The sequence below is a fragment of the Lampris incognitus genome, chromosome 14 (assembly GCF_029633865.1).
Source record: "Lampris incognitus isolate fLamInc1 chromosome 14, fLamInc1.hap2, whole genome shotgun sequence".
In the NCBI taxonomy this organism is placed as follows: domain Eukaryota; kingdom Metazoa; phylum Chordata; class Actinopteri; order Lampriformes; family Lampridae; genus Lampris; species Lampris incognitus.
Window position 1 is genome coordinate 8,325,920 of NC_079224.1, and position 15,412 is coordinate 8,341,331.

Here is a 15,412-nt window from a genome sequence, read left to right on the forward strand (position 1 = left end):
AACAGGAAAAAGAAACACACACACACACCTTACAGTGATAAAGCTGCCCCTGCTGCTCGAGCCATGAAGAACAGAAACTGCATCCTCTTTATCATTACTGCACGGGTTCTTTTTTCAATATCTAACTTGTGTATTTTGTACACAGTCACGGTGTACTTATGTAGCAACTATCACATGCACAATCACAGGACACATCTCATTGACACAGTTAAACTGACAGTAGCCAGCCAGGACCTTCACACTTAATTTATTTAGAAAACATAATCTCCGAGACATTGTATACAAAAATACAAAATAAAGTGGTGCTTCTATATTTCTTTCACAACGGATGTGTGGCCACATTCGTGTGTGTGTGTGTGTGTGTGTGTGTGTGTGTGTGTGTGTGTGTGTGTGTGTGTGTGTGCGCGCGCGCACGTGTGTGTCACTCCTGAATGTGCTGCAGGGGTTTCTGGGTAGGGTAGTTGCCTAACGGGGCGCCGTTGGGCTCCTGGATGTGATCGTAACCCTGCAGGTAGTGGCCAGTGCTCTGAAGATGGTAGTGGTGCACCAGCTTTTTGGCGAACACGGGCTCCACCTGAAATTGAAATAATTTCTGTGTATGACATGGGTTCGCCGCCTCTGAATCACATTCAAAAAGCCTGTCTCCGGGGAAGAGGCTAAACAGGCTCAGATGAGGACTGGTTATTTTATCTAGACCTCTCGCTGAAACAAACATCGCTGCTCCATACAATTTCCAGAATAATCAAATCACAATTTCGAACCCACAGTCCTTGTTTTGTTATACCTGCGCTGTAATCATCTTCCTTTGGCGCTGTGGGTCAGGGTACTCATCTCCAAAACACAGTACCACCTGGTGCCTTGGTATGCGACAGCCATGATGGACAGAGTCCTGTAGCTCTGGAGGGAGAAAGAGAACGAGCAGATGAAGGGATAGCATCTCGAAAGAATAGATTAAGAAAAATCCAGACTTAGCTCATCAACACAATGCTCTTTCTCATTGACCTTTAAAAGGTGAGAGGGAACATTCATTGAATGTGCATGTGACACCATGAAGCGAAGACTCTTGCATCCTCGATAACGAACAATCAGATTTCGGAGCCTGTCAGTGTCGCCAAGGCCTCGCTTATCAGCCTCCACTGGTTGGTAGACCACAGGAGGTGGGTGGGGAGTCCCCCGGCCCGCTGGTCCTCGATGCTGAGAATATGAAAGGCTTCTTCTTTACCGTTTATGAGTGAGGTGATGTAGACGCTAACAGGGATTTGCCCACCGTCTGTCTTCTTTGAAGTTATTTTGGCTAACAAGCAGATATGGTAGACCAAGCATAGAGAGGAGACTTTACCAAGAGATCCTACGACATCAATAGCTGTCAACCTTTATATTTATTTATTTATTTTCGTGGCGGGCAAGGTAGTGGCGCAACAGCACTGCCCAATCTGTTTCATGTTGAATGCATTTTTGGGATTAGGGTTCAAACACAACTGCAATTACAACATATCACCATGGGTGTCAGTAAATTCAACAAGGATCTTGCTGATTGTGTCTTTAAAGTAACAATCCTGAAGATTTCATTTAATTAATGCTTGTGATGTAACTATCTTGCGTAAAACGAGGTGACACAATGCAGATTTTAATTTCCTGGTGAAAGCCCCGGCATTTGCAGTAATACGGAGAAATGCAAACATGTCTGTGGCAACATGCCCATCAAAAAGGCCAAGCACCCCACAGGAAGTCAGGGAGTGACATATTTTATATCACCCAGCAGTGGTTAGGGTTAGGGTGGGATAGAGTCAGGGTAGGTTAGCGTGGGATATAGTCAGAGTTGGTTTGGGTGGGATAGAGTCAGGCTGAGTTAGGGTTAGGGTGGGTTAGGGATAGAGTCAGGGTAGGTTAGGGTTAGTCAGGGTGTGTTAGGGTGGGATAGAGTCAGGCTGAGTTAGGGTGGGTTGGGGTTTGGGTGGAATAGAGTCAGGGTGGGTTAGGGTGACATAGAGTCAGGGTGGGATAGAGTCAGGGTGGTTTAGGGTTAGGGTGACATAGAGTCAGGGTGGTTTAGGGTTAGGGTGGAATAGAGTCAGGGTGGGTTAGGGTGGGATAGGGTGACACGGTGTCCCAGTGGTTAGCACTGTTGCCTCACAGCAAGAAGGTGCTGGGTTCGAACCCCAGGCCGTCCCAGGTCCTTTCTGTGTGGAGTTTGCATGTTCTCCCAGTGTCTGTGTGGGTTTCCTCCGGGTGCTCCGGTTTCCTCCCACCATCAAAAAACATGCATGTTAGGGTTAATACTCCTGTCTGTGCCCCTGAGCAAGCCAATGGATAGAACTGGAGTTGGTCCCCGAGTGCTGCAGCTGCCCACTGCTCCTGTACAACAGGATGGGTTAAATGCAGGGTCAAGTCATTGTATGTATGTACAATGACAAAAGTGTGTGTCTTCGTAGGGTTAGGATGAGATAAGCTGAACAAACGTTGTGGTGGACAAAGTAGTTTGCTGTTTAGAAATTACTCCCGGAAAGTGTGTACCGAAAAATAACAATTGAAATCTTCAAGATTGATTCTTCAGTGTTAAAAACAAAATATATTCTTATAAAAAAATGTTGTTTACATTTGATTTGAAGTTGTGAAAAGCCCATTTTCTGCCCTACTTGGTTGATTTTTTTTCTTTTATTGTATGTTTTGTATTTTCCCCCTTTTTCTCCCCAATTGCATTCTGCCAATTACCCTTTATTCCGGTCGCTGCGCCACCCCCTCTGCCGATCCGGGGAGAGCTGGTGACTCCTCATGCCTCCTGCGACACACATGGAGTCACCAGCCGCTTCTTTTTACCTGACAGTGAGGAGTTTCGCCAGGGGAAAGTAGCGCGTGGGAGGATCACACTATTCCGCCCCCCCCAGTTCCCCCTCCCCCCTGAACAGGCGCCCCGACCGACCAGAGGAGGCGCTAGTGCAGTGATCAGAGCACATTACATACCCACATCCAGCTTCCCACCTACAAACACGGCCAATTGTGTCTGTAGGGACGCCCGACCAAGCCATAGGTAACACGGGGATTCGAACCGGCGATCCCCATGTTGGAAAGGCAACGGAATAGACCGCCACAACACCCAGACGTCCTAAGAGGTTGATTTTGACTAGAAACGATCTCCATTAGTCGTCAGTGTTGTCTTCACTTTATTTCTAAGAAATATAAGATTTAAAGAGTAAATTGGCCTGTTAATTTTTTGTGTGAGCATTAATATATACTACCACTTACCAATTAGGAACTGCTGAGTGTCAAACAGCTTGCACGTCTTGTCTTTGTCCAGTTTGTTGGGTTTGTCCGTATAGGGTGCCAGCGGTCCTTCCCAGTACACTCGTCCCTGGCACAGGCGCTTAGCGTACAGCCCATCAGGAGCCATCCACAGAAGCACGCCCTTCTCCAGGATGTTGGGAAGGTTCTCGGCGCCCTGCCTCTGAGACTCTGGGTAAGGGCACGGGAAGAGGATGATTTCTGCCCCATACAGCCGTTCCTCCTGGCACGGGGAGGAGGAGGACGATGAAGGAGAGGAGGAGGAAGAGGAGGTAATGCAACAACCATCCAGACTAGAGGTGGTGACCTCCTTCACCAAGGACTCTCTGTAGAAAAGGGAAACATGGAGGCTGAAGTCTGAAAGAGAGAGATAAGCCTTTATCAGAAAGACAAGGTGTATAAGAAAACAAATGGTCATGTTTTCAATTTTATAAAAAGACGCTTGGATCTGTGATACTCTTAAGCGTGCTGAGGTCCTCCTCAGTCATTCAGTTCTCTTATCATCATAAGAACCTTTCATATGCTCGTGTGGCAGATGTATTTATAACAGGACGATGACTTTGTTGACTTAACTTTCAAGAAAAGGGAAGTAAATTTACAACGTCAATGTGGCTGTACTTTCTCGTTTCTAGTTTTGAAAAACAAATTGAAAACTAAAACAACTCATTAAGCTTGTATTAGGGTAGGTCTGAATGTGTGTGTGTATTTTTTCTGTGTTGGAGCTATGTCTTTACCAGATATGGCATTGTTGTGGTCCATTGCAAATAAGGCTGGTTGGGACTCTGAGGAGTATGTATAGAAGGATGCAGTGACCTGGAAACCTGGGGGGGAAGAACCTACATGAATACCATAGAAGATCATATTCCCCATGTTACTTTTATATCCAATCACCAATTACATCTGAGGGTAAGGACCATAACTATACTATACGTGACTGCACTATACTATATTATACTATACAATACTATACTAGAATATACTATATGATACTATGCTATACTACACTTGACTATACTATACATGACTATACAATACTATACTTGACTGTGCTATACTATACTACACTTGACTTGACTTGGCTTGACTATACTATACTATACCCATCATGGCATGGAGATATTTGTCTTTTTCTTCTGAGTAAAGACCCCATATTGAATTTAAAAATGAACAACTGCTTATATTGGATGCAACCAAGCTGTCACTGACAGTGAACCAATGGAGCGACCTGTCATCCAGTCCCTGGCAGCATCTTCAGTATGGTTTGTAGTTGTTTAGGAGTCCTGGGCTAGTACTAATAAATTAGGTGGAATTAATGTTTATTTTTACTCAATCTCGTGTGTGTGTGTGTGTGTGTGTGTGTGTGTGTGTGTGTGTGTGTGTGTGTGTGTGTGTGTGTGTGTGTGTGTGTGTGTGTCAGGCCCGGCTCCAGGGGGCGCTGTAGTTAGGCTTAGCCCCCCGAAGCAACATTCAGTGCCCCTCCCCCCACTCACCCACCCAAATTATTTCAAGATGTTTAAATCCTCTAAGTAAATCAACGTCGTCGTTGCATTATTTCATGTTGGTGCGCTGTTTACCAAATTATCATTTTAAATTCAATTTAGGAAAGATTAATTTTTTATGTTAGGCGGCTATGCAATCCAAATCATATCTGTTTTGCACATTTCCTTCACCTGTTGCGTCAGCAGGTGTCTCGCGAGCTTCAGTAGGGTAAGGTATGCTCAGTCGGTACACTGTTTTCGCTGCGCGCGAATTGATGAAAAGTCGAAACAGATATACGAAGATCCTTCAAGGTAGACAAAAGTAAATTACCAACTCAAAATGTTTGAAACGAAGAAGGAGGAGAGGGAACCGAACCTGGAGTTACTGAAGCTAGTCCACAGAGCGAGGAGCAACGGGGAACCGCTTCCGAAGTAGCAGAGGCATGGAGGGGGGAGCAACGGCCACGCGTAAGTACACGCGTATATGAAGGTGCAGTGCCAGCAGGGGGCGATGATTAACTCAATGCCAGCAACTCCCCGCGGAGGAAAAGAAGCATACAGCATTTTCCAAAATCCCTCCCCTAACCCTAACCTGCCTTCACCTCTTAATCATCGCCCCCTGCTGGCACTGCACCTTCATACACGCGTGTACTTTTCACGCCTGGGCGAGGCAAACCGTGACACTGACACTTTGGACCGGCGGGAGTATTACATGCTTTGGTGTGATACCGAGTTGCCAGCCCACCTTGAGCAAATTCCAGTTCGTGTGTTTAAGGGTCAGAAACGGTCTAGCGGTATAACCCCAGGGAGTGGCTGGAATACAGCGTTAAAGCTGACGCAGCATTTTGTTTCGCTTGTCGCTTGTTTGGAGTTGACTCGGTGTTCACCAAAATGGGATTATCTCACTGGCAGCATGCGATCGAGAAAGACAGAGGCCTGAACAAACATGCTGCATCGAAAGAACACGTCGAGAATGTTGTCAGAATTGAATTGTTCAGTGATTCTGGCGTGCATACCCAGTGCTAGACCGAAATAAATATTAACTTTACGGAGGAATAAACACAGTGAGGCGTCAGTTCTTCTCTTACCGGAATCAACGTAGAAAGAGAAACTTTACTGACAGATGCACACTGTTATATACGCACAGACCATATGTCAATCTCAGCGTATTTCATTGGCTGTTATCACAGTCCATCATAAAGTACTCATATGTACTCAAGTTTGCTTATGTGTTAATACAAAAATATAGATTTACTTCTACAACTGAGAGCACACTTATTTCATATATGTCAACACCCCCACTTGCTCTCATGTTGTTCATCTTCTTAACTCAAAACATCATAAGGTTTTCTACTTCGCATCATGCAACCTTTCACTTGCATGGTTACTCTCCAAACATAAACTTTGCAAACTTAATCAACTTAATTTTTGTTGCGGGTTTCGTCATCACATCTACCATCTGGTCTATTGGGCAATACTCCAGACTTATTTTTCTATCAGTCACAGTTGACCTTACAAAGTGATACTTTATGTCAACGTGCTTACATCTCTGTCTGCTTACAGGATTCTTTGCCAACGCTATTGCACCTTGGTTATCCTCATTAGACCTTAGGTGGTGCATACTGACGTCTGTCAATACCTTCTAGTACTAGGTACATACACTCTTGTGTAGTTGCAGCTAACGCCATATACTCTGCCTCACAAGTGGACAGTGCAACAGTGGGCTGCTTTCTGGTTTTCCATGAAACCAAAGGACAATTTTCATTTAGGCTTATACAATAACCAGTTGTGCTGCATCTGTCAGTTACATCAGCCGCCCAATCTGCATCACTGTACGCTTGTAGCCACAGTTTCTCATCGTCACATTTCCTGTAACACAACTCTTTGTCAGTTGTGCCTTTCAGATATCTCAGTACATCTTTTACAGTAATCCATTGTTCTTCTGTTGGCTCAGTTAAGTACTGTGACAGTTTACTTACTACAAAACTTAGATCGGGTCTCGTACATGTAGTCAGATAGATTAGGCTACCTATTATCTCTGTATTTTCTGGCATCACTCACCATTTCTGCATCATTATTGTACTTCAGTTTTTGTTCACATGGTGTTGCTCTAGGTTTACAATCTTGCATGTCAAACCTTTCTAGCATTTTTTCCACATACCTCTTCTGTGACATTTTCACACATTTATCACACTGGTCAAAATCGATACTAAGAAAAGGTTTCAATTTACCCAAGTCTTCCATCTTGAATTTTGCTGTGAGCATCTCCTTTACAACCTTCGGTGTATTTTCATCACTGGCAGATCAACCCATATTATAATTATTGCTTTCTCATTTTCTGTTTCCCTTGTGTAAACACAATGATCAACTGGATTTTGCAAAAACTAATTTTCGCTCAGATACTATGCAACATTTTGTTCCAGTTCCTGCCTGACTGTTTTAACCCATATAATGACTTTCCTAGCTTATACACCAACTTTTCATTTGTACTAGATTTCACCTCGTAACCCTCTGGTTGTTCCATGAAAATCTCGCAATCTATTGGTGCATGTAGGTAGGCAATTTTGACATCCATCTGATGTAAAATCAGGTTTTCCTGCGCTGCTTTCTGCATCAACACTCGGATACTGGTCAAGTTAGCAGTAGGAGAAAATGTCTCCTCATAGTCTACACCCATCTTTTGACTGTATCCCTTAGCTACATACTGTGTCGTGTATTTGTCAGATCCATCAACATCGTTCTTAATCGCATATACCCATCTACCCCCCACTGCATTCTTACCCTCAGGTAAGTTGGTCAGGGTAAATGTGTCATTTTCTCTGAGCGATTGCATTTCGTCATCCATTGCATTGATCCATGCCTTTGAGTTAGTTGAGGTTACTGCTTCCCTGAATGTTAGGGGTACATTACACATCAGTCTGTAACAGTAATCTATGTTTGTCAGTACCTGATCGTCACTCTCCTCATCAGATACATATTCACTTAAATAACCTGGTTTCTTCCTCACTCTAGAAGGGTATCGTGTAGGCTCGTGGCTGGGCTTGCCCATCTGTGTTTGGCTGTTCACCTCAGGCCTAGTTACTAGGACCTGGCTCTGAGCACATCCTGGACTCACGTCAGTATTTTGCCTGGTCTTGCTAGCCCTATTCTGCACCTCGAAGTCATTGTCATCAGGCATCATGTTAGTATGTGTCTGCTGCTCTGCAATCGTTTTTGTCACAAACTTAACCAGTCTGTGCTTCTGCACTTTCCCATTGTCAGGATAATAGACCATGTAGGCTGGGCTATTCATTTCATTACATTACTGTCACGTACCCGACAGATTCCTTTCTCACACCTCGAGTCTAGTTTTCTCTTGCCATGCTTATAGGCATAACACACTGACCCAAACTTTTGCATCCTAGAAATGTTAGGCCGTTTTCCTGTCAACATTAAGTAAGGCGTCTGTTTTGTGCAATTGCAGAAGCATCTGTTCCCCACTACAGCTGCTGTCTGCACTGAATAGGTCCATAACACTTTTGGCAACTCGCTCTCTATTAGCATACACCTTGCCATGTCAAACAGGGTTCGCCAGTTTCGCTCAGCTGTGCCATTCTGGTGTGGTGAGTATTATGTTGAGGTCTCATGCCTAATTGCATTTCTGCTGAGCAGTGCCTGGTAATTCTTTCCTATGAATTCTGTACCATTGTCAGATCTGATACATTTAATTTTCCCGTATGGGGCTGTGTCAGCTAGAAACTTCTCTGTTGCTTGCACCGTGTCATTCTTATTTTTTAGAAAGTACATGAACACTGCACTGGAATAATCATCAGTGAATGATAACGCAAACCTATACCCGTCTCTGGGTCTATTGGTCCCTCTAGATCTCTGTGTACCAACTCTAGAGCTGCTTTGGCTCTCACATCAGGCTCCTTATTCATAGTTTGGATACATTTTCCCTGAGTGCACACTTCGCAATGTAGGATAGGTTTGTCTACTTTGCCCTTGATTGTCATACTATCAACAACATTTTGTAATTTCTGAACATCATCGTAATTACAGTGCCCTAGAATCTCATGCCATGCCTGTATATCAAAACACGCTTTACATTGGTCATCACATTCATCATTTACTGTGTGCAAGTAGTATAGTCTGTTGTGCTCATGAATGCGGAATTGTGTACCGTCTCTGTCTCTTAGAACGTCCTTTCCTTTCCCGAAGATTACGGTCGTTCCGCTGGCAGTAGCTGCTTTCACAGAAAAGATGTCCTGCGGGTATGAGGGGATGTACAACGCCTGTCTCAGCGTCGTGTTGTGGCGTCGCCCTCTGCTGTCGATCAAGCACACCTCCGCGTCTCCTCTGCGCTTTGCTGTTCCGTTGCTCCTTGTGCCATCAGCCAATTCCACGCAGTGTGTCTCGGCCTGGAACCTGTCGAATTTCTTGAACTTTGCTATATCCGTGATGATATGTGAAGTTGCTCCCGTGTCCCCCATCAGACCTCTCATCTTGACACCGCGCCCTGGCTGGATCTCCGCGTCCCCGTCGCTCGTCAGGAATGCATCCGCCTTGTTGCTCGCCTCCTCTGACACTTGTCGCGCGTCGTCCCGCCACTGTCTCCGTCTGCAGGTTGCGTCTCGATGTGTGGTGCTTTTGCACTGACTACACCACTGCTTGCGTTGACATGCTCTGGCTTTGTGTCCTTTCAGGCCACATCTGAAGCACACTACGTATGTCCGCACTCTCGGCTCCTCGATCACCAGCCCTCGCCAGAGCGGGTCTCACACTCGGCTGCACTCGCGCCTTCATGACGATGTCGTCGGATGCTGTTGCGCGCATTTTCTCAGTGTCCTCATAGCTCCGTATTTTCGTTTTGAATTGGGCAAAAGGCCTTGTCACGTCACTTTGCGTGACATGAATAGCGAACGGTTTGAATGCTTCTGGTAGTCCCTTCAAGATCATTGCTACCAACAGCCCATCACTCAGGGTCTCACCAGCGTTTCTCAAGGCGGTGCTGGCTGTCTCTGCGCGGATAAGGTGTTCAGTCACACTCTCACTGCTCCACTTCTGAAGTGACGTCAGTTCCGTATACAGGCTAATTATCTGCGGCTTCCCTTTACCTGCATAATAGCCTCTCAGCATGTTCAGCGCTTCCCGCCCATCGCCCGCTGCTTCCCGCATTACCAGCGACAAACTTTTATCATCCAGAAACCGGATTAGCTCCGCACAGACCTCGGCATTTCTCGCTCCATCTGCTGCCCGTCCATCATCGTCGGTAGGCTTGTTTAAAATAGTGTCCTTTAGCCCTTGTAATCGAACATGGCCCAAAAATGTCGTCTCCCACAGTTATTTTCATCTCCGTCAAAGACGAGTCGAGACCAACGGTTGCTCGATCTTTCCATCCGGGGTCTTTCTCCCCTGCTGTTTGACTCGGCGACCCTTCTACTCGTGGTGCTAGCATGCTAACCCACACACGCGGTACGTTACGATATTTCTCTCGGTGGCAAATCGCTTGATAACGATCTCTGGGTAACTCTGGGCCCATAACCTGTTGTCAGAGTTGAATTGTTCAGCGATTCTGGTGTGTATACGCAGCGCTAGACCGAAATAAATGCTAACTTTATGGAGGAATAAATACACAGTGGGGCGTCAGTTCTTCTCTTAGCGGAATCAACGTAGAAAGAGAAACTTTATTGACAGACGCACAGTCATATTCGCACAGACCACGTGTCACTCTCAGCGCATTTCATTGGCTGTTATCATTGCCCATCATACAGTACCCGTATGTACTCAAGTTTGCCTGCGTTAATACAAAAATATAAATGTACTTCTACAGTTGAGAGCACACTTATTTCATATATGTCAACAGAGAATATGACAAGATGAAAAGAGGGAGAGACGAGCAAACGCTGGCAAAGAGGTGTCGACAATGGTCAACACAGAGCAGTTAGCGAGAAGTCGTTATTATCTCTCTGCTGTCGTTGATATGATAGAATCTCTAGCGTCAAATCGGTTAGCTTTTCAGGGGAGCAAAGACCCGTTTCAGTCGCGAGAGGAGGACAGTTGTGGCCCGTTTCTCTCTTTATTTGAATACGCTCTAAGGAAAGATCCAGAATTACAGAAAATGTTGATGATGATAACCGAAAATACACAATATTGTAGCGAATTCGGGGGACAATGCAACTACAGGAACTGCCGCGGCCGGGAACCGAACTCGTATCGCCCGCACCGCAGGACACATCGCTAACCGCTCGACTAAAGCGTCAGACCCGCCAGCCAGCGGCCAGCGTGTCTACTTATCCATGCACGTTACAATATATTTCACACCATATAAAATGAGCTGATTCGCATAATGAGTGATGTACTGACGGAGAGAATTGTAGATGAAATTGGTGAGTCCTGGTCTACTAATAAAGCGGACGGGACCCGACTAGGATTAAGAATACTTCCATTTTTCTGCGATTTGTAGCAGATAAATATGAGGTGAGGGAACGGCTGTTGACCATAGCCAGTGCAGAGACTTGTGGTGCACAGACGCTAGCGAACACATCCTGTCTGAGTTACAGAGAGTTGGACTCGGTCCATCCAAGATAATTAGCCAAGTCTATGACGGTGCGCCGGTGATGTCAGGAAAGCACGGTGGTGTGCAGCAGGTTCTGCAGGACAAATTGGACAGAGAGATACCGTACGTCCACTGTTACAACCACCAGCTACATTTAATAGTCACCAACGCTATGTCACATGCAAAAGAAATCGAACATTTTCTGGCGGTATGTGGCACACTGTACAGGTTTCTTAGGGAACCCACTGTAGCAGTTCACGTCAAAGGTGAAAAACTGAAGCGACTTCTAGAACAGCGTTGGACAGGACATTTGGCCACAGTAACCGCTGTACTCCGATCCTATGAGTAAATTTGTTCCTTATTGACTCAAATTGACAGCAGCTACAAATACGGAGCAGATTTGCGCATTGGGGCAACGGGTTCGATTAAGGCCATTACTGACCGCAGCTTTTGAGTTCATTGCACGAATGCTGCAAAAAAAATACTTTCGTTGCTTAATCAACGAACTCTTACAAGCAGAGAACACCGATCTTCTGTCTGGTCTTGGGACTCATTCGAAGTGCGGCAGAATGTGTGGCAAAACGTCGCTGTGAGAGTGAGTTCACCACCATTCTGGAACAGTGCCACGCGCGCGATGCTGAAAGGCCGCAAAAACGGAGAAGGATGCAGAACAAACATCTACAGGGCTTCGTGGTTGAGTTGGGCAGAGAGAAATTGATGATGAGGAGCGTCAAGATAATGAACTGACGAGGTTGTTTCCGTGCGAGGAACGGTGAACTGACCAAAGCTATATCAGCACTTGACCCATGTAGGGACTATTTTCTGGATGCCACGCAGGTACAGCCAATCTTGGCTTTATCTGGAACTGATGCTCTAGAATCCGAGTTTGAGGTTGCGCGCCAATTTCTAAGAGGAAACACAAGCAGTGATGATAACTGGACCATCTCCCGGATTCTTCGCACACTGCTTTGCAAGCAATGCCGAGTGTTGTTATGGCATTCAAGCATGCACTCACCTTAGCGCATCAACTGCCATGTGTCGAAATCCGTTCTAAGCGTTGAAAAACGTCTGTACAGACAAAAGGCATGAACGGAAGGCGCAGTCGGTACAGTTGTCCTTTGAAACGGACTTGACAGCAAGATTTTGCAATGAGCGGAAAGATGACGTCATCCAGAGATTCAACTCGCCGTAGTGGATGTGGACTGATGGCTACAGGGTCTATACCTTTTCTGCACGGGAAGCGGTTGTACTACGATGTATACGTTTGGAACGAGTTGCGATGTTTTGTACCAATTAGATTGCACGCCTTTATTTGTCTACAATATGGTGCCTTTGACAGTGGTCAGATTGGTAATTTTCCGTGTTAATATCTCTCGCCCCCCCCCCCCATTATTCACAATGCCCCTCTAACAATTTTGCCCTGGAGCTGGGGCTGGTGTGTGTGTGTGTGTGTGAGTGTGTGTGTGTGGGGGGGGGCGGTTGTGTTTGAGAAATGAGAAGCAGAGTGAACAGTATATACTGTCCATGTAATCTCACCATTTATGAGATTATGACTGACATATGTTCATAATTATACAAAATAAACATATGAATCAGACCGAGTCGAGCTGTAATAACCCCTCGCCGCTCGTGCGTCGCGGTGCAGGGCCGCCTTACCGTTCTCCGCGTGCAGGCCGTGCCAGGTCCGGCTGAGCGGCGACGGGAAGTGGCCGTACTGCAGCTCTCCGGCGTGGTGGTGCGGAGGAGGAGGAGGAGGGAGGAGGGGGGGCTGCTGCTGTTCGGCCTGGCTGTAGTCCCGCCACTCCCGCTTGTCCTGGGACACCATGTAGCCCGGTACCTGGGCAAGCAACAAGGGCACGCTCACACAGCAGCATTCCCAAATGCCACGCCGTACCGACGGTGGTGGCAAAACCCCTATTTTGTTGTTTTGTGACGAACTTCCAGAGGATGTGGTGCAGTTCCTTCACAGTTAGCTCTTTTGAGAAATAAATTAGATACGTTTTGGCCAACAAAAGCACTTTTCATACAATTATAAAGCCGAGTTGTGGTAATTATGAGTGTTGCGTGACTGGTTATTTGTGAGACTGTATCGTATTTATGTGACTTGTGATTATTTGTGAGATTGTTGTGATTTTAACTACTGTGTTGTGGTTCTTTTGTGTGCTTGTTTGTTTTGACTCGTCGAGTCTGGTGTAGAGGAGTTGTATCCTGTGCCAGAACATTTTTCATTAAATTTAATTAAGCGATCTGTGAAACGGTGGAACAGAAGAGTCTCACCTGGTTGTGCAGAGACGAGTAGGGAGAAAAGCAACTGAGAGAGTTGACGTGTAATATCGTGTCCTCTATGTTGACCATCTTGATCCCTGTAGGAAGCAAAGGGGCCGTGAGTCTAAAGACCAGAATAGGAGGAGGACCAGACATAACCACGCTCAGTTCAACTAAATGTTCCAACGTTTGGTAGCAAATGACCACTTCCGGTTTTAAGACCCCCCCCCCCTGTATCACACCGACCCTTCTTCAGTCAGCGGAGTCAATTGTGGGGGGCAAGAGTTCACCACAGGCCCACTACTATCCCATACACCTCAAGTTCACCGTCGGCGCGAGACCAACACGGGCTCAGTCTGCAAGTCTGCAAGTCTCGCCGTTTACAACCCCCACGACCGCCTAATTTGCATCTCGCTGATGACACTTGGGGCGAGTTAATCTCAAGCAGTTTTCTGGAGAGAACCTCTTCGACTCAAGGCCGAACGTGCTGCTGACCGGCGCGTGACAAAAGTGCTAAACGGAGGTGAAGGCTCGGGTCACGCGAGGCTGGGGGCTGTCTGGTGATGTTGAAGAGCACTCGGCACTTGGTAACCGAAGCCCTCTAAAAAAAGCACTCAGGCCTTCTTGGTGCATTCTTTGGCTTCCTTTGCGCTTCCTGCCTCATCAGAATCAAATGCAACGCTGGCCATGCATGTCATGCATGCGTGGTTGCCTCTAGGGGAAAAAAAGCGAGCTTGAACTAAGAGTTCACCGTGCAACAGGTGGGAGACATAAACCATTTCTAGGCGGGGGATGAGAGGACGCTGCTAAGATACAAAAAAATCATAAATATACTGACCTTTTTTATTGGACTCAACCTACTTCATCATTTACACTCAAAAACACTGGGGTTTTTTTTGGGGGGGGGGGCACGTCGCATGGCCAATCACGAAACACGCTTGCCTTTTTTTGCGCCCTCTGGTATGATTCTGTACACTTTGTAGGGTTCGGAGATGTCCAACTGGCTTCTGTCCACCAACTCGTCAAAGTCATTGCTTTTATTGAGGGCACATCGTAGTCTGGTCTTCCACGTAGGGGGGTCTGGCTTGTCCACACCTTCCTTGTATTTCCCCTTGAACATCGCCCAGGCCTGCAAGAGACGGCGGCGCCAAACAGATCAGTTTACGTTTCTCAACACATGAGGGGGGAAAACGGGTTCAGCCCATCTCGTCGACCGCTTCGTTTCCTCGGCCGTGCCGCGCCACGAAGCGAGAGAGAGCGAGAGCGAGAGCGAGAGAGAGAGAGAGGAGCGCGTCTCCCCGGATGGTCTCACCTTGAAGAGCGCAGCATCTTCCTCCCTGTTGTAGTCTTGCTTGCCCGCGTGCTTCCACGGGATCCTGAAGACGGTCTTCTCGCCGTTTTCCCAGACCAAGCCGGGGTACCCCCTGCTGTTGATCTGGTCGACGAGCCACTGTCGGAGTTTGCCGTTGCCGCAGCTGAGCGACAGGCTGCTGTCCTCCTCCGGGTTCATCTGGGCCAACGCAAACCCGAAGACGACGGGACGCTGCGGGAGCTGCAACTTGCAATCAACTGCGATAAAAAAACAAAAAAACAAAAATTCCTTAAAAAAAATAGTCACACTCACACGTGCCGATAAGCATAATTTTGGAAAACAACAAGAAACCTGCGCATTTGCATGGCGCCCAATGGTGCGTTTATCATCTTGGCGTCGGGTCAAGGTTGTATTTCTTGACAGCCCGTTTCCGCCTTATTTGTCGAGCTGCTCCCCCCTTACCTTTGGTCGAGTGCGGTCCTCTGAGGAAATCTGTCATAAAACTGTCGGTGTGGCGGTGTTAAATGCTGTCAACTGTCG

At 46.6% G+C, this 15,412-nt stretch overlaps 1 protein-coding gene across 1 annotated transcript; it reads right to left on the reverse strand.

Moving 5' to 3' along the window:
* Nucleotides 1-421: 421 nt before the first annotated feature.
* irf4a (interferon regulatory factor 4a) lies at nucleotides 422-15,412 on the reverse strand. The gene is made up of 9 exons (XM_056293755.1): nucleotides 15,335-15,412; nucleotides 14,873-15,129; nucleotides 14,503-14,689; nucleotides 13,573-13,658; nucleotides 12,952-13,132; nucleotides 4,014-4,100; nucleotides 3,244-3,636; nucleotides 785-897; nucleotides 422-574 (listed from the first exon to the last, which is right to left on the reverse strand). The coding sequence occupies exons 1-9, from the start codon at nucleotides 15,369-15,371 to the stop codon at nucleotides 422-424; spliced, it is 1,494 nt and encodes a 497-aa protein (XP_056149730.1). The 5' UTR covers nucleotides 15,372-15,412.